The sequence below is a fragment of the Enhydra lutris genome, unplaced genomic scaffold, assembly GCF_002288905.1.
Source record: "Enhydra lutris kenyoni isolate GAN:26980312 unplaced genomic scaffold, ASM228890v2 scaffoldscaffold4, whole genome shotgun sequence".
NCBI classification, from domain to species: Eukaryota; Metazoa; Chordata; class Mammalia; order Carnivora; family Mustelidae; genus Enhydra; species Enhydra lutris.
Window position 1 is genome coordinate 22,432,833 of NW_019154088.1, and position 25,198 is coordinate 22,458,030.

Sequence of the window (25,198 nt, forward strand, 5' to 3'; positions counted from 1 at the left end):
AACTGAAGGATCCTTGAGAATAGACGCTCTTGTTCTAGCCCGGGAAGCATCTAATATGGTCCTTTTACCAAGCAAGTGCTTCATAAATTCTTGTTTAATGGAAATCAAGCACCCAAGGAAACCAAGTTTCCAAGCCAAAGGGAGGAAGAAATGAAGTAAATGCCGCTACATCCAGGATGTGGTGGAGAGAGGAAAAACTAGATTGGGAATCCAACAGACCCATGTTTTGTCTCTGCTACCAACTAACAGTGGAACAGTGGATTTTCTGGCCTCTGGACCCAAGTTTTCCCTCCTTTAAATGGGGAAGCAGGTCTGCATGACCTCTTTGCCCCCCTAGCACCAGCAGTCTATGAATGGGGGGTGTTTTTCTCTCCAAGAATACATTTAGTAGCTATACGAAATCTTGAGTGTTTTCTAACTCATTCGGGTATATCAGGAAAAGAGGTGAAGTGACAGAATTTCTTGCGAGGCGTCAGACACTGTGGGACTGACTGGGAGAAATGACAGACTTGCCTTTGGGACAGGCGCCTGGCTGAACATGGGGCTGAGTAAATGGTAACTGCAAAATGTTTTCTGGTGACAGTGATCAGCTGAAAAGGAGACATCATTTGCATCATCTGTGCCTTACTTATAATGAGCTATGATCTAGTGCTGATGTATTAAGAATTGCAGCACCCAGAGAAATTAGTGAAAGTATTCCAAGACTATACAAGCATATTTTCTCCATGGTGGAATTTAGCCAACGATTAAGACTTTTCCCAGAGATAGGAGGCTGGCAGAAGCTCTAATACCAGAGTGTTTAGTGCCAGAAGTGAACTAAAGGGAACTTGATTCAGGGGAAAAGCCATAAGAGCAGAAAATTGAATGGCCTTGATCTAACAGACCCTTTCTACATCTGCGGCCATTGATTCAGAGACAAACTGGGGCAGAGGATATTCAAGGTCATTTTACCCATGCCCCCAAATAAGCTATACCAAATTCACTCCAGGGATTGTGTCCCTTTACACCACACATTGTTCAAGAGGAGCCAGTGAAGTGCAGAGAAAGGAGTCCAGGACTGCTTGCTTCAGTCTAGAGTTCTTAACTCGGCCCCAGCTGGTGGCATGACATTGAGCAAGTCATTGGGCCTCTGTGTGCCTTAGACTCCTCCAGTGTGAGCTGAGAAGGGCAAAGCATTCAAAATCTGTGCTTCTGGGACCTCACTCCTATACTACCCAAGAGTTTATATGACTCAAGGGCTCAGACTGTCATGATTATTTCATAAACAAATATTCCTATAACCCTGAGAAAATAATCTTGTTAATCAATATTCTAACTTAACACAGCAAGAATAACGACCTTCCCAGGGTGTGTGGATTCAGTGCTAGGTCCATGACATGTGGTATTGTTTATCCTCAAACAATTCTAAGGAACAAGGAGCAGTGTCCCTATTTTACAGAAGACGAAACTGAGGCCCAGAAAAGTAAATCCCCAAGATCCCAGTGTTAGTGAGTAGAAAAGTCGAGATTCAAACCAGGCTCTGATCTCAAAGCCTTCCTCTTTCTACTGCACTCTGTCATAGATTCTGTACCAGGGCTTACTTAGAAATGAGAGACAATGCCAATCACAGTGAGTAAGGAAAAACATGGAATTTATCTTTTCTATTCTTAAATACTGCCATGACTTAGAGATGGAGCTTTGGGAGATCTTTATTTGAATGCCCTAAATGTCCAAAGGATTCTCTTCCCTTTTTCATGAAGAGACAAAAAGTACAGGGGCTACTGGGAGAATTTACCCTCATGAAGACAAGGGAGCTTACAGCCACCACTCCCTCCCTTGTCCTGACTCTCCCTTTGTTTCACTGTATCTTGTGTTTTCCCCAGGTAGACCAGTCACCAGTGTAACTGATCAGCAAGTGCCTGACACAGGTGTGATTTATATAAAATGCAACATTAAAGGCACTTTGGACATTGCTGGATCCCAGAACTTCTGCTCTGAAAGGGAGCTTAGACATCATCTAATTCAGAGCTCTTTATTTTTCTAATATGGACATTAAGACTCAGAGAGGTTGGTTGAATTGTCCAACATCATCAAGTCAGTGAAAAGTAGGGCTGGGACTAAAGCCTGGGTATTCTGGTCCCCGGATTTCATAGAATAGTGACTAGTGTTTGGTGAACCTGGTAGGAGGTGTGAGATTATGTTCAACACGGGAAAAAAAACAAATGAGTTTTACTAGGGAAGTATAAAAAAATGTTCCTTATTATTAGCACCTTCCCATAGGCGCCCTGGGCCTGCTTCCCAAGCTGTGGTATAAAAATGGAAGGAGAAGGAAATGGCCCATTTTGTCATAGCAAAAATCACTGTGGGAAATAATGCAGTCTTCAAAATTGGGACAGGAACAAGACTATTTGTTAAAGCAAGTAAGTTCTATGGAATATCTTGATTTGGATTACAGTTGAGGGACATCTGTTCTCATTGATTTATTTGAGGGGGTGTGCATGGTTTTGTATGCTATTTATTTACTTATTTTTAAAGATTTTATTTACTTACTTGACAGAGAGAGAGACAGCGAGAGAAGGAACACAAGCAAGGGGAGTGGGGGAGTGGGAGAGGGAGAAGCTGGCTTCCCACTGAGTAGGGAGCGGGATGTGGGCTAGATCCCAGGACTCTGGGATCATGACCAGAGCTGAAGGCAGCTGCCTAATGACTGAGCAACCCAGGTGCCCCTTGTCTGCACCTTCTTAAATAAGAAGATAAGTTAGCAATGATAGAGTTGCATTATTATCCGTGAGCATCAGTAATACAAGAAGCATGTCCTGAACACTTAGTGAGGATGGATAAGCCCATAAAATTACCCTAGGTCCTGGCTAGCACTGAAAGTCTATAATTATATGAATGACTTTTTCAACCTGAATTTTCATGACCTTTTTTGTACAATATTTTTTATATAATCTACTGTATATAAAGCAGGATCTTCTATTGGGTTCTGCCTTATTTCTTGTCATCTTCCACTGGTCTTAGGAAAATGAAAGTTAAACAGTAAAATTATACACCTCCTCCCACTTTGGCACATGCACACAGATGTGGGAACATGCTTGGTATTTGACCTCTGCGTGACATAGGAATCCCAGACTAAGGTTCAGTTACAGGGTACCATTTTGTATAAGGTTATGTCAGAGTGTGAGCACAGGCTATCAGAAGCTCATATTTGGAACTGGCACCCAACTTTTGATCAGCCCAAGTAAGTCAGATTTCCAGAAATGTGTAAACCCACCTGCAATATTGGATTTACATTTTATATGTAGCAATTTAGCATGGACTATAATAGAATGTCATTATTACTACTACTGCTTTGTTATTATTGATCATAACAATGCTGTGAGCTCAGAATATGTATTTTCTGCCATGTTATTTTTCTTACCCTTTAAGGAGAATCAGTGTCATGTTGAGATATTAAGAGAAAAATGCTTGAGTTTTCTTTGGAACCAAGTAACTTGCTTGTTCATTCAGTTGCCCCCTCTCTGCTGAGGGTCAATACGAACCTCACAATCTTTGGGGTTTTACACTGCCTCCTTATTATCTTAGAAATGCTTGCTTGATTTTTTCCTGCCTAAGGACTTCAATTTGAAGCTCACGTTTACCCAGCGTATACTTTGCTTTTAGCCTCTCCCAAAACTGGCCTCCTTGTCCCAATAATTGTGCCCAGTAAAAATCAGTTCAACTCATTCAGTGATTACTGGGTATCATCAATAAGCCAGGGACCATAGTTGGTTTTAAAACAAAGAAAGAAACAAAAGAAGAAGCATAAGCCCCTGCTCTCAGGAACTTCCAGTCCCATCAGGGAAACACCACTTACATATTAAAAGTCCAATAACAATGCAGATGTGAGTGTGACAAGATGGCTACTGTATGTGGTCACGCACATGCCCAGGGGCCTGGCAGGGACCCCGCTGGCTGGGGACAGGACAGTGGTGACAAGGGTCAATCCACATGCTCTGGCAGAGACCAAGCATGATTCTACCTGTGTGTTTCTAGAAAAGAATTTATGTCTGTTATCTGCTGAAATGTTTGCCTTTCTTGAGGACAAAAAGCCATCTTGGCAGAATCCTTGAGGGCTCTGAGGAGAGAAACAGCTGTGAGTCCGGCATGAGTCACCAGGACTCTGGCTCAGCGCCAGAGAAGAAGAGGTGACTGCGTCCTGCAGAGGCATGGTTTTAGCATGTGCCCCAGCGCGGCATACTGGAAATGCTCTTGCTCCTACTCTTTCTGGCAATACATTCGTGCATGTCCCCCAAAAAACTGGTACCTTCTTCTCAGGCATGGCCGCTGAGGTGAGAAAATGCTCCCCCCAGCCCCTAGCCCCGGCCTTGGTATCTTTAGAAACACACCCACTGGCCTCCGTAGGAGGCAGGTTTTTCACAAACTTTAGTGAAGGCTGTTTTTCCCAGAGAAGAAATAGCTAGAGGCTGTTTGTTGATAGCCGTGTTTAGGAAAAGGGGTAGGTGGGGGGTGCTGCCAAACCCCGTTAGGCAGGCTCAGAGCTGGCATTATAGGGAAAATGTGCAGATCAGCCTTTCCAGGTCCCCAGCTTGTAGAGCTCCAGAGAAGGCCGTGTGTCCTCCATGAGACCATGCACAACCCCAGGACCTTTTTGTAATGCACTTACCCAGAGTGTAGCTATGGGGACAACAGACTCACTTTTGGGAAGGGGACCCAAGTGATGGTTATACCAAGTAAGTAAGCTGGGGCCATCCTCTACGAATGACCCCCTTCTAGACACCCCCAACCACTGCAACTGCTGTGCCTACCCCCAGTGCTGGACAACTTCTTCCGTCCATGGCGGGGAGGGGGAGAGATACAATGTCATTCATCAGTGCCACAACTAAGGTTCTTAGGCAGTCACTGTCCCAAACCTTTGCCTGCCCCTTGTTTCTTTTGCCCTCTGCTTGTCTCGGCATCTCTACCGACCACGCTCCCATGCTCTGTGAAAGTCTGCCCTGCTCTTCCCTGAGGCTGGGTTTCCAACTGAACAAAGACCCACAGTCCATGAGAGGTGGAAGGGTCCTTGAGAACATCTTGCCCTTGTTGTAGGGGAATCTAGAGGCCCAGTGTCCAAGCATCTGTCCTGGGCCACATGGTACAAGCAGTGCAGGGCAGGGGCAAGGCCCCAGCCCCTCAATCCCAGCCCTGAGCTCAGCAGAGCCGCACAGCTCTTTGCTAACATGGCCCTCGAGCCCAGAGTGTGGTAAGCTGAAGGCCAGCAACACACGCCAGCCAGGAGCTGACGGCTGAGCTCCCGCCTTGGTTCAGGACCTCGGCCCAGGCCATGCCTTCGAGAGCTTAGTTTCCAAATCTCTGAAGTAGGGAGCATGGTCTCTGGTATTCCCTTCTTTCAAAATTATATGGAAACTCTTGTGATTTTTTTTTTTCTCTGTCCTATGTTTTCATAAAAGCCAGTCCCTGTCTGAATCAAGGTCTTTAGAAATACAGGAATCAGGGGCACCTGGCTGGCTCAGTCAGTAGAGCATGCAACTCTGGATCTGAGAATCATGAGTTCAAGTCCCACGTTGAGCATAGAGCTTACTTTAAAAAAAAAAAAAATCAAAGGGCTTTGGATGCTTTGGCCTAGCACCAGTCACTGGGAAGTGCCTGGATCCCGCTTGGAATCTGTCCTGGAACCAGAGAAATGCAGGGACCAACCCCTGGGCCTCACACAGGAAGACACTTAGGAATGGGTAGTTCTAAAGAGCTAAGGAAAGGGGAAGACAGGACAGCAGCATTTCAGGAAAAGAAGGTAGACAGGCTTCAGCACGATAAAGCATCAAGCCTCCTGAGGCCTCCAGCCTCACCGCCTTTCTGAAGCCCCTTGTATCTGACAGAAGAGTAATGGGGTCAGACCCTTAGTGACCTGGCGAAGCAGGCAGGGTGTGGCGGTTTTGGGAGGTTGCTCCCCATTGCTCTGCTGACAGGAGTGCGAGTGTTCTGGGTAAAGGAGGGTGAAGCACTCTTCAGCCCTCACCCCCAGCTCCCGACACCCCCACCCCTGACTCTACGGCTTTCCTGCAACTCCCAGAGCGTCCACCAGTGGTTTTTCCCTGGATGGTTGCCCCAACACCACTGGGTCGATGGTGGTCACATAAGACAGGTTTTATCAAAGGCTTTCCTCACTGTGTGTAGCAGGAGGAAGCTACAGACTTACATTTGGAAGAGGGACCAGGCTTGTTGTTCATCCCTGTGAGTATTATAGAATTCTTCATTTCGATAAGGGAAATGTGGTAGACAGGAATAGATTATGGAAGGATACTGTAATAATGAGAGCCTGTGATGTGGCTCTGCTCCGTCGTTAAGAATCCTTGGTTGTCTGGGAGTAACTTAGCAGGGCGTTGGGTCTAATGACGTGGTCGAGGCTCTGCTGAACAAGGGTTTTGCAAACAGTGCTTTTAGAAAACAAATCCTCAAGTTTTGGGAGGAAAAAAAAACAATAATTTACTCTTGGTTCAGTTTCAGAAGCAGAACTTTCTCCTTGGCAGCTAAGGGGTCTACCCCACCCGACAACCCTATGGCTGAGACTGTCTCTCACACTTCCCCCTGGATCCATGAAATACCTGTCCTATGGGAGAGCATCCCAGCCAGGGTGGGGGCACTCAGGGATGCTGGAGGGGAGTGTGGGGAAGGGATGGGTCTCCTCGAGCTGCAAAAAGCCTCATGTCTTGCCCTTCGTGTGGAGCACTGCTGAATCATTACATTATGGCTACTATTGACTGAATGCCTGGCATACACCAGCGACTACTGTCTTTCACGAAGTTCTCACTCCATGTTCAATTCCATCCTACTGTTAGGTAGCTGGCATCATGCCCACTTTACAGATACGGAAACAGAGCTTCCCGTAAGTAATGTGCCCAGGATTGCACAGCTAGGAATAAGAGAGTTATGGGTGGAACTCGAATCTATTCGACTTCTATTTGACTATTGTCTTCATATTATCCATGCTACTCACTGTGAGCGCCATCCCCCCACCCCCCGTACTCTGAGAAGGAAGACCCCAGACCTGGGAGGCCACTAATTGGTCCTCAGTGTGCTCACCCTGAGCCTTCTTGCCATGGTGATCGTGGCAGCCTGGAGGCAGCGTTTGGCATTTCTGTAGAGATCAGCCAAGTCATTGAATTGGGTTGTCAGGAGGTAGGGATGGCAGTGAGAGAAGTGGAAACCTAGAAGGACTGTCTACTGAGCATGAAGTGACATGGAAAGAGAAATTTATCATCAAGACCATAGAATAGGCTGTTTAATTTTTTTTAAGATTGTATGTATGTATTTATTTATTTAGGGCAAGGGAAAGAGCAGACGGGAATGGCGGCGGGGAGTTAAGGGAGCTTAGGGAGGGGGAGAAAACCAAGCAGATTCCACACTCAGCGGGGCGAACCCACAACCCTGAGATCATGACCTGAGCCGAAATCAAGAGTCAGACGCTCAGCCGACTGAGCAACCCAGGCCTCCTGGAACACGCTGTTTAAAAGCTCTGTTCCCCCAAGAGGGAGTGCTATAAACCTGTAGGGGACTGGGCAGCCACCCTGGGTGGCAAAGGGCAGGTATTTGTACTAGATCATACCACAGTGTGGACGCAGGTGGCCGAGCACTCACTTTTGGGAGTGGAACAAGACTCCAGGTGCATCCAAGTAAGTGCCTGACCTGAGACTCTCGCCAAAGACGCAGAAATTCCCTACTCTGCTTTCTTAGATGATGAATCTGCACTTTCTGAGCCAATTTCTCATGTTTCTTCATGAGGCTTGAATGTTTTGAAATTTTAATTTCCGGCCACTGGCTCAAGAGCGGTTTATTTTCTTTTTTTTTTTTTAAGATTTTTTATTTATTTATTTGACAGATCGCAAGCAGGCAGAGAGGCAGGCAGAGAGAGAGGAGGAAGCAGGCTCCCCTAGAGAGCAGAGAGCCCGATGCGGGGCTAGATCCCAGGACCCTGAGATCATGACCTGAGCCGAAGGCAGCGGCTTAACCCACTGAGCCACCCAGGCGCCCCAAGAGAGGTTTATTTTCTAATGCTAGAAATCTCCCATGGGTATTGGCCTTTTCATCATTACTGAGACAGACTCTTTTGCTGCTTCTAGATTCTTTTGAGATGAGAGATCTTTTTCAGGAAAGAAATTATGACTGATTATGCCAAAAATGTATTTTTGTTATCATCGAGTTTTCATGAAAGGTGGGAAATTAAACTTCCCAAAGATGCTGGCCATTGGACACACTCTCACAAAACTCCATATCTAATTGAGAGCTATAGGAAGAGCTTAAAGCCTAATTAATGGAATAAAAACAATAAAAAGTTTAGAAAAGAGAACCATACAGAACACAAAAGAGAAATGAAATAGTCTTAATAAAAGATAGACAGCAGGACTGCAGCAAAAATGAATTAAAATATTTAGAAGGCTTTTCTATTCAATAAATATTTACTAAGCAACTATTACATTCTAAACACTATGCTAGATGGGAGCGAGAGGAAAGGAGGGAGGGAGGAGGGGAGGCAGAAGTCAGGCAGGCAGGCAGGAAAGAAAGGAAAGGAAGGGAAGGAAGGAAAGATAGCAGTCTCTGCCATCTACGTTTACCTACTGGATCTCCCAGTAGGTAAACGTATATAAACAGAGAACTGGGCTCAGTGTTACAATGTAGAGGAGATCCATGCAAGCTGCAACCGGAACAGAGAGGAAGGCATGACCAACTTCCTATCTTAGTTCCCTGGTACTTCCATGCATCCTGCCCTGCACTGTAAGCTCGGTGAGGCCATGGCCCTCTCTCCTTCATCCTTACACCTCTACAGCCCAGCCCAATGTCTGGCACAGAAGTGTCACCAAACATGAGTGTTGAAAAAATGTCTTCTGGCTAGGGGAGTGAAGGAAGGCCTGAGTGGAGAGGTAGGAACTATTCAGAACCTGTTGCTTTAGACAGTAGTAAGTATTCCCCCAGCGGACAGAGTTGTCGTAGACTTCAAAATGGGAGATTATAATTTGGAATCCATCCAAATGCACATGGGTGAGAAAAAGCCCATCTCTCTGGGGAAAACGTCCGCTGCCTTTACCTGTTCATTTGGGCATTTTAGCAAAGACTCTTCCCTCCCAGGCTGCATTTGGAAAGCCTGAAACCCAACCTATTTTTCAAGAACCAGAGTTCCAGTGCATGTAAGAACCATAATGCCTGTGATACGGAAGTAGCACAAGTGGGTTTTAACGGGAAAAAGGAAAAACATCTCTTGATAAATATAGGAAGTCTACGTCCCCACTTGAGAGACCACCCAGGAAACTTCCCTCCATTTGTTCTAAGGAAACTTCTCCCTTAGGACCAAAATCTTCTTTGAAGTACACAGCTCCAAGGTGTGTAGGAAGGTGGGTGGAAAGAAGACTGGTAAATTCACATTTGGGAAAGATTTTAAAGTTGCCGTTGTTTCTAGAAGGTAAACTCTGCAAAGTGTGGAAGCGTTGTGGTTCCTGCCTGTTGACTGCATCTGTGCCTGCCCTTGAGCTGTTCCTGATGGCAGCAGGAGAATTCACTCTACAGCTGACTACATGTTCAGCAATTCCCCAAACAGAATGAAGCTGTTTTGTGATAATCAGAAAGAAATAATCAGAATCAATAAGACCCCTAATCATGTCCACAGGAGCAGGCAGGAGAACAGATTCAGAACACAGAAAACCGAAGGATTAAAATTTGGATGGAATTTTAAACTCTTGGAACTAGAAAAGGGACTTCTAAGGAATGTATTTATATTTATATATACCCACATGTTCCACAGATCTTAATGAGTGTTTTAAGAAAAGAAGTTTACTAGATCAAATAAGTTTGAGAAGCTCTGGATTTCTTTACTGCAGGACTTCTCAGAGCCTTTAAAATTAGCTAATATGGCTTGTCAGTATAGAGTATAACAGCACTTTTCAAACTAATTTGAGCTTAGAATCCTTTTTGCAGAAAAATTTTGAAGGACTAGAGTTCTGTGAAACTCTCACCAAGAAGTACCTGTCTAAACCACTCTCAAACTTTGGAGATTTATTTTTCCCCATACGGATGTTAACCCTAATCTTAGAAACCTCTGGAGAAAAAGATTCTGGGGCCCTTTATATAACTCACTCCTGATTCTCACAACCATCAGAGTTAAGCAGTCCTCCCTGTGCCTTTATGTGACTATTCCCCTGGCAATTTTAGCCTCTCTCTCTCTGCCCTCAAGGAATAACAGAACGCCTTTCTAAAAGAGCCTTGCGCAGGCCTCGATTCCAGGAGTTAACCGTCCCCTAGGTGTGCCATCTATTGCCAGGGCTCTGAATTCCCCCTCCAGATTCATTTCCCAATTAATTCCTGGCTCTTCTTCAGACACCTCCAATTTTCCTCCTTCGCTTTCAATGTGGAACCCAGAAAGGGTGTCCACCCTCCAGGAAGGCCGACCAGCTCCAGTCTGGCTGTGAGGGAAAGGTCTGTGGGCTTATTACACCGAAAGCTGAGGAACTGGGACTTGGTGAGACAGACTTTTCTCTTGGGTCAGGGAAAGAGTGCTTTGGAGGAATCTATAGCATGGGGACAGAAGACATTGCTGCCCCCAGAAGGCTGACCCTGCCCAGCTTAGAGTTCTTGTAAAGCGCCCCGCTATTGTGTTGTCTGGTAGCTACAGTCATTTGACCTTTGGAGCTGGGACCAGGCTGGCTGTGAACCCATGTGAGTACGATCACGCACGAGTCTGGGGCAAAAGTAACCCTTGGCTTGTCTGTGAGAAAACCGGCAATGATTTACAGCAAACTCAAGGGAACAGTAAACACTTGTTTTCCATTTCCTATAAGCTCTCTTGGTGACTTAAAACATTCCCATTTCTCATATTAAAGACAGAAGTCCCAAGAGCCAATTGAGTAAATGAAAGACCGGGCAGAATAATTTACGGAAATGTAGAAAGAGTTCCAGATACTCAGCACTCTCAAACAAAGCCTATACTATCAGCACCAGATAATCAGAAAATTCAGGAAATTAGCAACATGCCCTTGGGGGGAAGGAATGACTTAATTGGCGAACCCGAATTCCCTCTTATTGCCTATCACAGCCCTTAGTGGCGGCATTCCTTGTTTCAGCTAATGACGTGGTATGGGGATACCTGCTCCCAGAATCTTCTCTGGAGTTTAGGAGTCTTGAACCTCTCCCAGGGAAAAAGTGACCCTGACCCCTACCTAAATGGCAGTTATATTTTGTGACATATCAAGGCACGGAGGCAGGATTGTATGGGCTTCACAGCAAACTTGACAGGTGGACAGATTTGGTGGAAATTCTGGCCCTACCCTCTCTAAAGTCTCTACTTCCTCAGCATCAAAATGCCAAGAACCACATCATAATAATATAAAACAATGCCCAGCAGATAGCAAGCAATTAATAAATGATAGCCTTTCTTTGTTTGTTTGTTTTTTGGTGGTTTTTTTTGCTTTTTTGGTTTTTGGTTTTTGTTTTATTATTAACATATAATGTATTATTTGTTTCAGGGGTACAGGCCTGTGATTCATCAGTCTTATACTATTCATAGTGTTTTTCTAGTGATAATTTCATTATTATTATTATTCTCCCCATCTTCATCAAGGCCTTGCTATAAAAGGTTTATATTATTGTAAAGGGGAGGGGTAAGAGCTTCCCTGGGAAATAGAAAATCTAAGAAACAAAGACTCAGGGAGACTTTTAGGATGGTGCTTTCGGAGCCTGGTGGGTTCCAGTAGATTAATATCAAGAAGGATATTATAAATACCTTAGCTGCCATGGGGATGAAGCAGAGTACCATGTTAATCTTTGGAGCAGGGACCAGACAGAGTGTCCAGCAAGTAAGTAAAGTGGAGCAAGGGTCAGCCTTGACAATTAATTCTTCTTTGTCCAGGATGCTAAGTTGAGCCCAGGTATTTTCTTCTGTAGGATTCCTAATGGTTTTTTTCACCCATCCCCAGAAAATTCTCCCATCCAGCATTCAATGCTCAGGAAACATCTTTAGACTGAGACTTTAGGAATCATGAGGCAAGTGATAAGTACATAGTCTTGGGCCCTCCACGAGAAGATCCAAGATACTGCTGCCCTGGACAGGGGCTGTGCCCTACTGAATTCTTGGTTTATTGAGATCACAGGGTACTACAGCAGGATAGGGCAGGAGGAAAAGAGATGAACAACCAAATCCTCAACACAAAAGAGCAGAAGGTCTAACTCTAGAAAGTGTGATTCTCTTGTCCCCTGGGGGAGATCAGTACTTCTACTGAAGCAAGAGGTAGATTTCGTGAGTTTCTGTAACGGTGTCACCTGCGGTGTGAATACTGCAGGAATTGTGGGCAAATTCACATTTGGAAAAGGATCCCAAGTGTCTATAATAGCTGGTGAGTCTTCCCAGGTGGCCCCATTTGCAATCCCATGGGCCAGTGAGTGTCTCTATTCCTTTCCTTGGGAATATCAGTCTTACTATGGGGAGGCTAACTGTGTGTGCTACAGTGAATTGTCTTACAGAAGCCTCTGTGAAAGGAAAAGCCATCACTATCAATTTTGAAAATCTGTGTTTCTCTACGTCAAACACATTAAAACTTGACTTTAATCGTTCAATGGATATTTTCTAATGCCTTCTATGTGGCCATCACTCTAAAAAATGTTAGACTGCAAAGAAGTCTAAGATAGATGACTGACCTATTCCCAAATTGGATAAGAACTAGCTAAAGGGACATAACTACTGTAAATTTAGCAAGCTGAAAACTATTTCAGTGTGAACAAATTGATGACATCAATAGGCACAATCGAGATTCAGAGGAATGAGTTCACAGCTGGAAGTTGGCCTAGACAGATAAGGTTTTATGCAGTAGAAAGGGTTCACTAGGCCTGAAGGATAGGTAAGATCTGTATGGGCAAAGACTGGAGAGAAGGGGACTTTCAAGCATAAGGAACAACAACAAAAAAGGCATGATCTTGGATGTGAATAAGGCATGTGCATTTTGGCCTAAGTAAACACATCTGATAATAAACTGGAAGCAGGGAAAAGCAAATAAAATGTCTTTTTAGACAATAGAGAAAAGGAATTCTAGACCCTTCAAGAGAATTCAGACAATTAAGTCCAAGGCTGGCCACTAGGAACCTGGGGATCCAATTTAGAAATGGAGACCAGATATGAATATGAGAGGGAGCCAGCCCCTTCCATGGATGCCTCATGTCCTAGGGACCTCCCCTCTCCTTCTTCAATAGGCTCTATGAGGTAGGTTACCCCATTCCTCAGAGGAGGAGAAACCTAAGGTTTCTGTAATGGAGACATTAGGTGTGGTATGAAGGTGTTGCCTCACGTTTGAAATTTGGCAAAGGAACCAGAGTTTCCATAACTCCTGGTAAGTCCACCCAGGCTCATTGTTTCCTGATGCTCACCAGAGGCTCAGTGGGACCCAGAGTCAGGATTGCTAAGTGGGAACACTTACGGGTTCCTAGTACCTAACTACAAAGCACTGATTTCGTGGGAGGGAAGCTTTCATGGGAGGAATCACTGTTGTGCCCCGACGCATCAGAAGCACTAGAGCTTTTGGACATGTGCCTCTGCAGTAGGTTTTGAATTATAATGAAAAGTTAGGATCTAGCAGAGCTGAACTTCCACACTGGAAACTTGACCCAGTCTTCCTAAGGCCAACGTCTGAGATGTCATCAGTGGAAGGATGGGCGTTGCTAAGGTGGAACAGGATAGGATGTGTCTCCTCCCAGGGCTCTGGCAGAGGGACCCCTAAAGACCTCCAAATTAAAAGTGATTCATTTCTCGTCCTCAGACAAAAAGAGATGGTTGTGCCAGAGGTACATGGGAGCAGAAGTAAAAGGACTTAAAACAAAGCAAGTTTAAGGATCAGTACCCAGCTTTTTTTACCAAAAAGTTCTGATAAGCAGGAAATTTTGCAAATCTGTTGGTTACTAGGCCATTTATGATCCAACAATTGTTTCTTGAGCACATACTACATGGCAGATACTAAGAGAACTTGAATTTTTTCTCTTGAGTCCCTTATGTGCCCAAGATGAGTAGGCCTTCACCTGAAAACTCTTCCTGTGGGCCTGCAGGTGAAGCTCTATTCATTTAGGGCACAGAATGGACTTGAGAGAAGAAAATTCAAGCTCTCCAGATCATGACAGCCCCTGAATGTCATGCCAGGAAATTTGGACATTATTCTGTGGGCACTAGGGAGTCCCTGAATTATTCTGAACAAAAATGATGCAATTAGCTCTAGGTTTTAGACAAGTACTTTGGAGGATGAGCTCAAAAAAAGAGAATGGGGAGACAGTGGGGGTAGAGAGGGAAGAAAGAGAGGAAATCAGAGGTAAGGAAGCTGGACAGGAGAAACAACAGCAAAAATGCAGACAGGAAGCCCAAAAATGAATGAAGTCTTGGTAAAAATGAGACCTGGGAGCAGTGAAAATCATCTCAAGTCTTCTGATTTCATTGATTTGCTATTTCATGTTGATTTCTCACTAGCGAAGTTGAGCAAAAATTGGCCTTTCTCTCATGGAGTCACCCTCCCATCCTCACTGACTTAAAGATGGTTTTTAAGGCGCACAATCAGCCCTCCGTACCTTTCCTCAAAAGATCTCATATTCTGTAGCATAGCTCTCTCCAGACCAATGCTGTCCAACAGGACTTTCTGGGATGATCGAAGTGTTCTATCAACCTGCACTGTCCAACACGGCAGCTACAACACTCTTAAAATGAAGTTTTAATTTTTAATTAAATTTTAATTTGATTTTATTTTCATTCATTTTAATTTAAATAGCCACAGGTAGCTAAAGACTATCACATTGGACAGCATGCTAGACCTTCTCCAGCCTGACACTTAGTGGCTCTAGAACTTGATTGAGTTTTTAACCACAACTCAGAGTTGGACATTGGGCCCCCACAGCAACCCCTCTTCCCCTCTAAGCCCAAACTGTACTGGTGGCACCTTACCCTCTACCTTCTCCTCAAGGCCACATTCCCTCAGCACCTCCATACCCTTCCACATCTCCATTCCCAGTCCCATCCATGACTCCCACCAAGGACTAACAAACCCATTGGGGTATATTGGTGGCACATATGGCTTTCGGTCTCTCTCTCTCCCTATAAAAGATTTATGTCCTAGGGCCTTAATCCACAGTGATGTCAGACCCTACCCCTAGCCCCAGATATGGGGACATTGGAGAGGAACAGGCAGAATCCCTTGGGGCCAGAGCTTTGGATGTCCCTCACATGGGACCATGTACCCACCCGTGTTCTGCTGCTCCAGGGACAGCCCCACACCCTTGACTTGATACCCTTGGGATGCCTTGATTCAGCAACCCAAGACAAGGCCAAAGGCTGGTGTCCCTGGTTTCAGGTCCAGCTGGAAGTCTGCATTGCCAAGGCCACCCTGGCTGGACTCACAAGTGGGGTGCACCCCTGGTCTGAGAAACCTTGCATGCAGGGTGGGGAGCCGTGGGAGCAGAGAACCACAGGGGCAGGAAACTCTAGTCCCAACCCTGCTGTAAACTCTCTGGGTGGCCCCAGCGTGTTAACCCTCCCAGCAAACCTCTGTTTCCTCTTCTAAAGGCAGGAGGTCTGAAAGAATAAACAACAAGAGTTACATTAAAAACACAAAATCCTACAGAAATACTGAAGAACGATTCTCAGCTCTAACGAAAAGCCTCCATCGACCCCTATTTCCTGGGGGTGAAGAGTAGAAACAGACTGTGTATAACTCAGTAGTACATTATCACGGCAATATCCTGGCATTATCAAGAGCTACAGTTACTCTCATCGATTCAGTGCTTTATAGTTTGTTAACTGTAATTCTATAAAGAGAAACTCCCCCTTTGATTTTCCATGGAGGACACAATGTCTCCATTTTACAGATGAAATTCCTGACATTTAGGGAGCTGATGTGCCTTGCTCAAGACCTTGGATCTAATGAATGGTAGAACAAGGACTGGGAGGCAGGTATTCTGACTTAATGTCTAAAACTTTTACCAAGGAGAAATCTCCTCATGGTGATGTGACCGATCTTTCATCTTAATGCCAGCCGATAATAAACCTCCAATTGCTGTCCACACCCAGCCTAATTTGGGGGAGGCCACCCCTGATTCCTAGACATATGGTTTGCTTTGCTGAGCCTCTATTCTAGGCTTGCTTTGTCCTGTCAGAGCAGCGTTGCTGCTTACTAGTCCCACTGTGCTTTGGAAGATGTTCCTATTAAGTGAAAGATTAAACAGTATCATTAAGGAGCCCTGCATTTCTGGTTTCCCTGAATGCCAGGCAGGGCCAGCCAGAGAGCCTCCACTGAGAACCTGGCCTCTTGGCCAGGACCCGTGGCTTTTGCCTGGCCCTGACTTCCAGTCCACTTAGAACTGGTTTCCAGAATGTTCTTTTCCACCCAAAGCCTGAGAATGTGACTTGCCAGCCCCACAGAGCCTTGCTCTTGCCCATCACTGGCATCTGGACTCAGACCTGGGTTGGGGCAAAGAGGGAAATGAGTATCTCCTAACCTGGGTTCTTTTGGCCCACAGATATCACAGACCCTGACCCCGCGGTGTACCAACTGAGAAGCCCTAAATCCAGTAAGATCTCTGTCTGCCTGTTCACCGATTTTGATTCTGAAACCAATGAGCAGCAAGCCCCAGAGTCCACGATGACCAGGCTAAACAGTACCGTGCTGGACATGTGGTCGATGAATTCCAAGAGCAATGGCGCCCTGGCCTGGAGCACCAGCACTGATTTTAAATGCAATGAGACCTTCGACGAGAAATTCTACTCCAGCTCAGGTGAGAGCAGCCTCAGTGCCTGTGCCCGCTGAGGCTTCCCTACTCGGGAGACACCTGGTTCTTCCCCTAAAAGCTACTCTGATGGGTGGTCTCGGCCTCATCCACTGTCAGCAAAGCCCCTCCACTCCTGTGACTGAGCACCAGGGAGCTCCATCCTGGCATGTCCCAGGATGTCCTAGGCAAAGAGGGGATGGGGAGAAGGTGGTGGGAAGGGCACTGGCTTCTCATCTGCCCCGAATTCCCACCTCCCTGCCTCTGCTCAGGCCGTTTGCCCCCTCACTGCCCCGTCTAATGCCTTTCTCCGAGATACCTCCCCTTGGTTCTGTCTCTCTGCCAAAGAGCCAACCTCAGCCAGTCATTCATTCACTCAACAAACACTGGTTGTGTATATACAATGTGCCAGGGGCTGGAGTGAAGGAATAAGTAAGTCAGATGAGGGGTCTGCCCCAAGCAAGCTCCACTACAGTTGGGGGGAGGCCATCCATCAGCAAGCAGAAATCTAGAGAACTTCGGATTGTAACATGTGCTTTAACTTGGGGGTGGAGGAAGCAGCCAACTTAGGGACAGAGTCTGGGCAGGGCTCTCTGAGGAAATGCTAGGTGAGATGAGAGTTAAAGGAGAAGAAGGGAGCAGCTATGCCAAGGGTAGAGGGGGGGAGCCTGTGGAGGCCTGACACAGGGGCACAGCGAGGAAGGGGAAGAGCAACAGGACAGGAGATGGACGAAGTAGGGAAGGGCCTCATCTCAGGGCCTGTTAGTCGAGAGGGCAGCCACCCTCCTAAGTCCAATGAGGAGCTATTGATTGGTTTTAAGTAGGAGAACGACATCCAATTTGCTTTTTTAAAAGAGCACTCCAAGTGGAAAATGGATTGTAGGAGCCAAGAGTGGAAGCAGAAAGGAAGCCATTGCCACAGACAGATGATAGGGGCCTGGACAGGGGGAGTAAGGGAGTTGAGTGGCCAACACGATTTCAGATTCAAAGGGAGAACCAGGCAGGGCTGCAAAGGAAAGAGGAGAGCAAGGAAGGTGGCTGGATTTTCTGCCCAAGCCGCTGAGTCAATGACAGTCAACCATCCACTGAGATGGTAACAACAAAGGAACAAATCTGAAGTGACTCCGTGGGACACAGGAGGGCATCTCTACCCCTCATGGCACTTTGTCACTGTGTGGTGTCTTACTGCCTCTTTCAGACTCCAGACCGGAACCTACCCAAGGGCAGGATCTGTGTCTGATGGTTCCTTGTGGCCTTGTGTTGGGTGACAGGTCCTTTGCACAAGCAGCGTTTGTGAAGTGAATGTAGTAATCCCCAGAAGCCAGGGCCCTCCCAGCGGGTGTCCATAGGCAACAAGTCCCTTCCAGATCTCTCCAGGAGAGCACATGGAAAACCTGTAGACAGAGGCTCATCTGCCCAAATCCTAGAAGGTCTGGCATGGGAGAGTCGGCTCACTCAACTCTAAGAAAATGTCTTTGTTTCTCCTTTTAGACTTTTCCTGTGATGCCACTTTGATAGAGAAAAGCTTTGAAACAGGTAAGAGAGGAGTCTAACCCAGCTTCAAGATGTACCCACAATCACCCTGACTAGATAGGAGAGGCGGGAAGGGATATATGGATCTGGAATGAAGTTAGGAAGAACGGGAATATTCTTGAATCCCCAGGCTCCTCTCGCCATCTCTAACATGCTTTCCCCCTCTGAGGACTTTCAGGATGAGTCTCTAGTTTCCTAGACCCCCATGACTCACTCCTAGGGCTCTGGAGAACCAAAGAGAGCTTCTCGGTGGCCCAGCTGTGACATTTCCAACTGGCTTGTGCAGGGCCCTGAACTCACCCGCTCCTCCTGAGGGCGTGTTCCCTCTGTGCCCAGTAGCTGGGGTTCTGCCTTCTTTCAAGAAAAGCAGCAGGATTCCTGTAGGCAGGCATCTCGTCTCTCAGGATCCCCACCACTCCCGGCCACCTGCCCTGGGCCCATCCATTTCCATCTGAGTTGTTTTCACTGAATCATCCCTCTTGGGGTTCAGGCACCTGCTAGTCACCCGGGAGCCCAGATCCAGGGGGTTACAGTGAGTTCTGAGCCCTGCCCCATCCCCACTCTTGAGGGAGACAGACATAAAATAAGGATTGAGTGCAGCTCGTGTTTTCCTTTGAAAAGAATAATACAAATAGGGTTAGGAAGGGATATGCATGCCAATAACCTCTTGTTTGGCAGATATGAACCTAAACTTCCAAAACCTGCTCATGATCGGGCTGCGTGTCGTCCTCCTGAAAGTGGCTGGGTTTAACCTGTTCATGACGCTGCGGCTGTGGTCGCGCTGAGGTGAGCGGGCATCTCAGGTGGGAGGGAGGGCTGTGAGGGTCTCCAAGGTCGGAAAGCAAACCTCCCCCCAGGACTTGCTTTTAGGTCCTATAGTGGGGCCCACCAAACCCCTCCACTTTCTCTGGTTAGGGGTTACTATTGTAAATAACAGTGGCCTGGAACATTGGTAGGACTCCTCAAGGGACAAGAGGCACCTCAGCTGAGCCATGTCTCCCCTATAAATTATGAAGAATAGCTGTTATTCTCCTCATTTTGGAAAGAAAGACATTGAGGCCTAGTCACAGCAAGGGCCAGCCACTAATGAGTGGAAAAATATGAGAAACTCAGGACCCAGACTCGTTTACGCCCATGCCTTCTATTGTACTCCTTTCACTGCAAAGCCTACAGGGGCGCCCAATTGCTTTCCTCATGTTCTCTGCCCCCAGTACGACGCAAAGACATTATATACCTCTTATGCTCTAACCCTAGCTCTCTCCCTGTATCCCTGTCATCCTACTGACAAGTGCCTCCTGTTCCACCACCATCAACAGGAAGTCCAGTGTCCGTTCGCTCCTAGAACTCTACAAATGGAGGCATCTCCATCCACATCCCTAACTGTCCCTGACTCTGTGTCCTCAGTAGTCAGCCCTAACCACTGTGCTTCCTCAACCCAGGTCACCAAGAACATGAGAGCACCTGACGCTCCCTCGCTCCTGGCTCCCCACCGTACCTCTTGCCCCTCTTCAAGCAGAGAGGCAGACTGTCTGCTCCCCTGAACAGATAAGAAGCTCCCTCTGCCTCTCTGGCCCCACTGGCAATGGCCACCAGCTGCATCCCACCAGATACTCACCATCAAGGTGCTGAAGAGCTGCCAAACCCTGCCTCTGCCCCCTCGGTTCCCTCACTGCTGCTTGTCACCACTTGACGCTCACAGCAAAGTCAGGGGGCAGCAGCGGAGAGACTCCCTGTCCCTCCCGAGACTGCCTCTTACATCCCCTGTCCCCTATCCTCTGGGAGAGGAACCCCCAGTAGGTCCTCCTGGGCTCTAGCTCCCAGAGAAGGTTGTGAGGAGTCCATTTTTTTAAATAATGTTCATAAATATGTGTACCCTTTACCCCAAGATGTGGGGGAAATTATTACGGAGACCCTGCTATGCTGTGTATCTGAGCCGCGTTGTATATCCTGCTACCCATGACTTCATTAAAGGCAATTTGGAAGAGCCTGGATGTGCTCCTGTTTGACTAGGTTTGGTCAGGGTCACGTATGGTCGGCTTGCTATTGATCCCAGACTGGGCAGAAAGAAACCAAGGCGTTTGTCCTGATGTTGCTCGGGGTGCCTAATTCAACAAGCTGCTGAAGTCAATCTCATCCTGGAACAACCTCTAAAAAAATTCTACTTAGAAGGCTGAGCTGGGGGGCGGGGGGAGCAGTTAAGTGGGGGGACCCACTTAAAAGTTGAGGTCCCTGCTCTTCTGTCTTCCTGCTGCACCACTGGGCCACCCATAGTAGGAGGCCCATGTCCATGACTGATCAGGACTGGCCGTGGAAATCTGGCAGGCAGGGACCACACAGCAAGCATCCCCAAAATGCCACCCACTGTCTCCTGCCCTCCGGGACCATTTCCTTTCAGACTGGATTCTCACTGAAACCGTGCATGGCCCCTACAGATTCATGGCTGGGGACCACCCACCAGTCCACTGCCTGGGTCCCACCCCAATGCCCCAACTTTGGGGTGTCCGGTCTAAGAGCAGGGAAAGGGAGTGAAAATTAGCCAGACTTTCTACTTCCCCCCCTCCCCCCCAGCCTGGATATAAGAAATGAATCCTCTCTCCTCAAGCTCAGGAACTCTCCCAAGGAGAGTGTGTGTATGTCTTAAGCTCTTAGCAAGAGGACAGAAGGTAGGGCTGCCCGGGATCCCCGGTATTCTTCTGGGCCTGAGTGCCCTTCCGAGATGCAGCCATCCTCCTCACAATTACTGCCATCAAGCCCAGGGCTTATGGATTCCCAGGGGGAAGGGAGGGTCCTATCCCCAAACACCTCTATGGTTCACACATGTGTCTCCAACCACATCAGCCAGAAATATGCAAATCCTTCCAGCTACAAGTCAGGCGTGCTGCTTTTCACAGGGATCAAGACCCCAGCTCAACAGGGGACTTGGGCATGTCCTTCCCTTCCATAATTTCCAGGGTCACCGCCTATAAAATATCTTCTAGGACTGGGAAGCTGCCTCCAGCTCCACAGGCCGCTGACTCTGTAGCCTCTGTGGAGGAGGATGGTCACAGAATCCGTAGTTCTCACTGAGTCCCCTCACCTGCAGCCTAAATGCAAGTCCCTCTAAAGATCACAAAAAGGGACAGCCACAGAGGTCACCCCATCATCACGGGTCCCTCTCACACACAGCAGGATAGGTACCACCTTCCCAAAGGTAAGGTTCTGCCTCATCGCCCTGACACGATGCCAGAGATCCCGCCATTGGGAATTTCTTTTAATTAAAGTATTCTCCTCTCCCGATTCAATGAAAATGCCCCTGGGAGGGTTAATAGAGCAAGCCTTTATCAACCCTTAAAAACCTAAGGCAAATTAGTTGATCTTTTTTTTCAACTAAAGTAGTTGAAAAAAGTAGTAATTCACTCTGGTCTGTATACAAAGTAGTAATTCACTCTGGTCTGTATACAAAAGACCCCAGTGGTCGGGGAGGCAGCTCCACTCCTGAGAGTTGGCAGCAAAGACGCTGAGTCTGAGGGGGACACGGGGGCAGGTGACAGGAGCAAGGACCCTGGGAGGCAGTGAAGGGGCTAAAGACAGATCCCTCCAAGAACCTGGGAGTAGGCCAGGGGAGTCTGTGGAATCATGCCATCCCAGGGCCCTCAGTTGTCAGGGCCCTGAAGTCATAGACCCCTAAGGCCACCCAAGGACCTATGAGGTGACAGGCAGTGGCTGGGGACCCACCCAGACCCACTAAGGGAGCAAGGGTTCCTCCTTCCGGGCCCAGCCCTAGCCAAGGGTGACAAGGCCTCAGGCACATCGGAGGTCATCTGGAAAGCAGGGTCGGCACACCCCTGAGACATTTCCATCTCAAACCAGGGCTCCTTGATCCCCAGCAAGAATCTTCCGTCAAATCTAAGGCCGTTAAGCCTAAAGCCAATTAGAGCCGAGTCAGAGGGCAGACCAGGAGCAAGTGGGTATGCTGAGGGGGTGATAAGGACACTCCACTCCTCTGTATCCACCCTGTTCTCACCTCTGGCCCCAGGCCCCACCTAGGGTGTCAGAGGGAATTAAAATACCCTTACAATCCCAGACCAAGGGTTTCTGTGCCCCTTAGGAGGTCAGCACAGGGCCTAGGGTCACTGCAGCAGAGCCCCTCAGAGCAGTTAGGGACCAAGGCACTGCTCAGCCTGGAAGGAAGAGGCTGCTGAAGAAACCCGGGTACACCATCATCACATCCATACGAAGGCCCAGCCCTGGAGAACCCCAGGCCCCATGAACAGAGACCAGCCTCGAGGACACAAGACCTCTGTTCCACTAGGGAATGTGTCACCAAGGCCAGCTGTAGAATGGATTTGTCTGGACAGATACCCAATTGCCCAAAGAGCTGAATTAAACACAGGCCAGCTCTGGAGGCAAAAGAATGAACCAAATGACTTCTCACGACCCCAGTTCTAAGACTCTAGAAGATTCTCCGACACTTCACCCAGGGACCTGGCCCCTCGCCAGTGTAACTGGAGTAACTGTCCCCTCAAGAGAAGAGGGTTAATCAAGCATGTGCTTCAGGAACACCCTGAAATGGGGTGGGGTCTTCAACTCCAACAGAGTGACCCCCTCTGCTATGACCCACCATTGGACCGGCAGCCACGTGAGTCTTGAAGGATTATTTATCTTCTTGGTTTGACCATTAAAATCCCACTCCCCTGGGTCACATGGAAAGCCTTAACAGATATCACCATAGTTACCACATAATATCTTGGCAAGAAAGTCCACTCAACTCTGCACTCCTCGGGATGGCCAATGTATCTTGTTCATCACTGGGTCCACAACACCTAGCCCTGTGGCTGGCACGCCACAGATGCTTAACAGACACTTAACTAGCAAATGAACAAATAAATAGTTGCTGCCATTAGGCACTGGGAAGGAAGCCAGGTTGGTGGGGCCGTGGGGGGAGCATAAGAGAAAGGAAAATAGAGATGAATAGAGGAGTCAGCTGGGTGAGCCGCTATTTCATGATTTTGCCAAAAGCTAAGAGTAACCTGTCAAGAACTATCAGGGAAAGAAAAACCTGAGTGATGGCCCATTGGCCAGTGAAGCCTCCAGGCAGGCAATCATCCGATAGAGTCTGGAGGATGGTACCCCTGGGAGGTGCCAGGGAGGCAGAACTCGGGTCACTGCCCAACTATTCCAAGGTCACGGGCCAAAGGTCACATTACCCAGTCCACCTCACTTTACCCAGATGTCCTATCTTAAAAGCGCTTCTGCAGGCTACTTCCTCGGCCAGTGTGTGGGACAGAGAGCTCCTGAGGGTGGACCTGGGGAGCAGCCAGATGGGACCAGTGCGGTCACTCTGTTAAGAAGCACACTGACCCCTGAGGACTTTGTGGAAGGCCACCTGGTTTCCACACTTCGTTTCACCCAGACACATGCATGCAGAAGTTTTCCTTTGAGCATCACACGGAGAGCTGTATTTTGAAATTAATAAACAGGTCAGACACTGAGTCAGTAGCCAGAAGTAGGACAGGAAGTGGAAAATGTCTCCCACTTCCCGCCAGGTGTCTGGGGGCTCAGGGCCTCCCCTCCCCATTTCCATGACGTCATGGTGGCCCCGAAGGGCAAATGGGGCACCCTTTGAAGCTCTCCCGCAGAAGCCACATCCTCTGCAAAGAGGAGTTAAAAATACTGAGTTCGAGATAGCATCGCCCCAGGCCACGTGCCTGGGCCAGGCTGGCTGGGCCGTTACACCGCCACCGACCGCAGGTGCGACAGGAAGAGGGGAGCTAAGAGGGGCTGGCAGGCACCCAGCGGCGCTCGGGGGAGGTGCCGCATGCCCCGCGGCACAGAGGCCTCCCCGCCTCCGCCCCTGCTCTGAACCAAGCCCTAAGATCAAACCTTGACCACACCTGTTTAAATATTTGCTTAATACGGGGCAGGCCCTCAAAAGCTTCTGTCCAGCCCACCTTCCCCCGAGGTACAGGGGGCCACATATGCTTGGGCTGGCTGGTTCTCCGAGGAAGACCCTTACTTCAGGACGCGGCTGAAGTGCCGGGTGACGGTCCTGACAGACATCTGCCTCTCGGAGACCAGGAGACCAGGAGCCCAGGACCCAGGAGCCCAAGGGGCAAGAAAGGGTCCACGAACTCAGACCAGAACCCAAGAGGCAGAAAACGCGCCGAGTTTGCACGTCCCGCTCAGTGGTAGTATCCCCCGCCGCTCAGCTGGGGGCAGCAGCGCTCCACCAAAAAAGGCCTCTTCCCTTAGTCCGTTTATTCTGGGCAAGGAAAGCCCCCAGAACTTGGGGAAATCTCCTTCAGAGGAAGATAAAAGGGCAGGTGACTTTCCTTCCGCGAACAGAGCCCCTGCCCTTCGCCAGGCTCTGCACGGGGCTCCAGAGCTTTGGTGATCCTAGCACCTCCCATAGAGGAAAGTGGGGCCCCAGGTCAGGCCCCGCAAGCGGCAGGGGGCACCACCCGCCAACATCATCAGGCTCACCCACACAGAGTGCTGAGGGGGAGCCCGGGGCCGGGGAGGACAGGGCCGGGGGAGCTAGGGGGAGCCTTAGGAGAGAGGTGTGCACTCAGAATGGAGATCCTGGGCTAGCACCCAGGGTCCTCTGCTAGTACCCAGGGTCCTCTGCTGCCCTGGCCTTGTGCCCTGGGCAGGTCACTAACTGCCTGAAGCCTCAGTTTCCCAATGAGATCAGTGCTCTCTCCTAGGGTAGTTTAAGAACCAGGACTATCTTTCACGTTGCATTCCTGCCACGTGCCAGACCTTGTGCCAGGCTGTGAGATTGTCTCTGTACAACTGGATGATTCCACACAGATGAAGTTCAAGTTTAGGCAAAACTAATCACCCGTGATAGAAATGAGAACGGTGGGGTAAAAGGATTGACTGGAAGAGTGCATGAGGGGAGTTTTAGGGTGATGGAAATTACCTATCTCGATCT

At 48.1% G+C, this 25,198-nt stretch overlaps 1 gene segment (V, D, J or C); it reads left to right on the forward strand.

Annotated features, from left to right (window-relative positions):
• The window catches only part of LOC111161424, a 438,646-nt gene extending 418,378 nt beyond the window's left edge, over positions 1-20,268 (forward strand). Inside the window, 5 exon segments of the C gene segment in view lie at positions 2,358-2,399; positions 16,504-16,758; positions 18,241-18,285; positions 18,961-19,068; positions 19,722-20,268. Coding sequence covers positions 2,358-2,399; positions 16,504-16,758; positions 18,241-18,285; positions 18,961-19,067 — 449 coding nt within the window.
• The last annotated feature ends 4,930 nt before the right edge of the window (positions 20,269-25,198 follow it).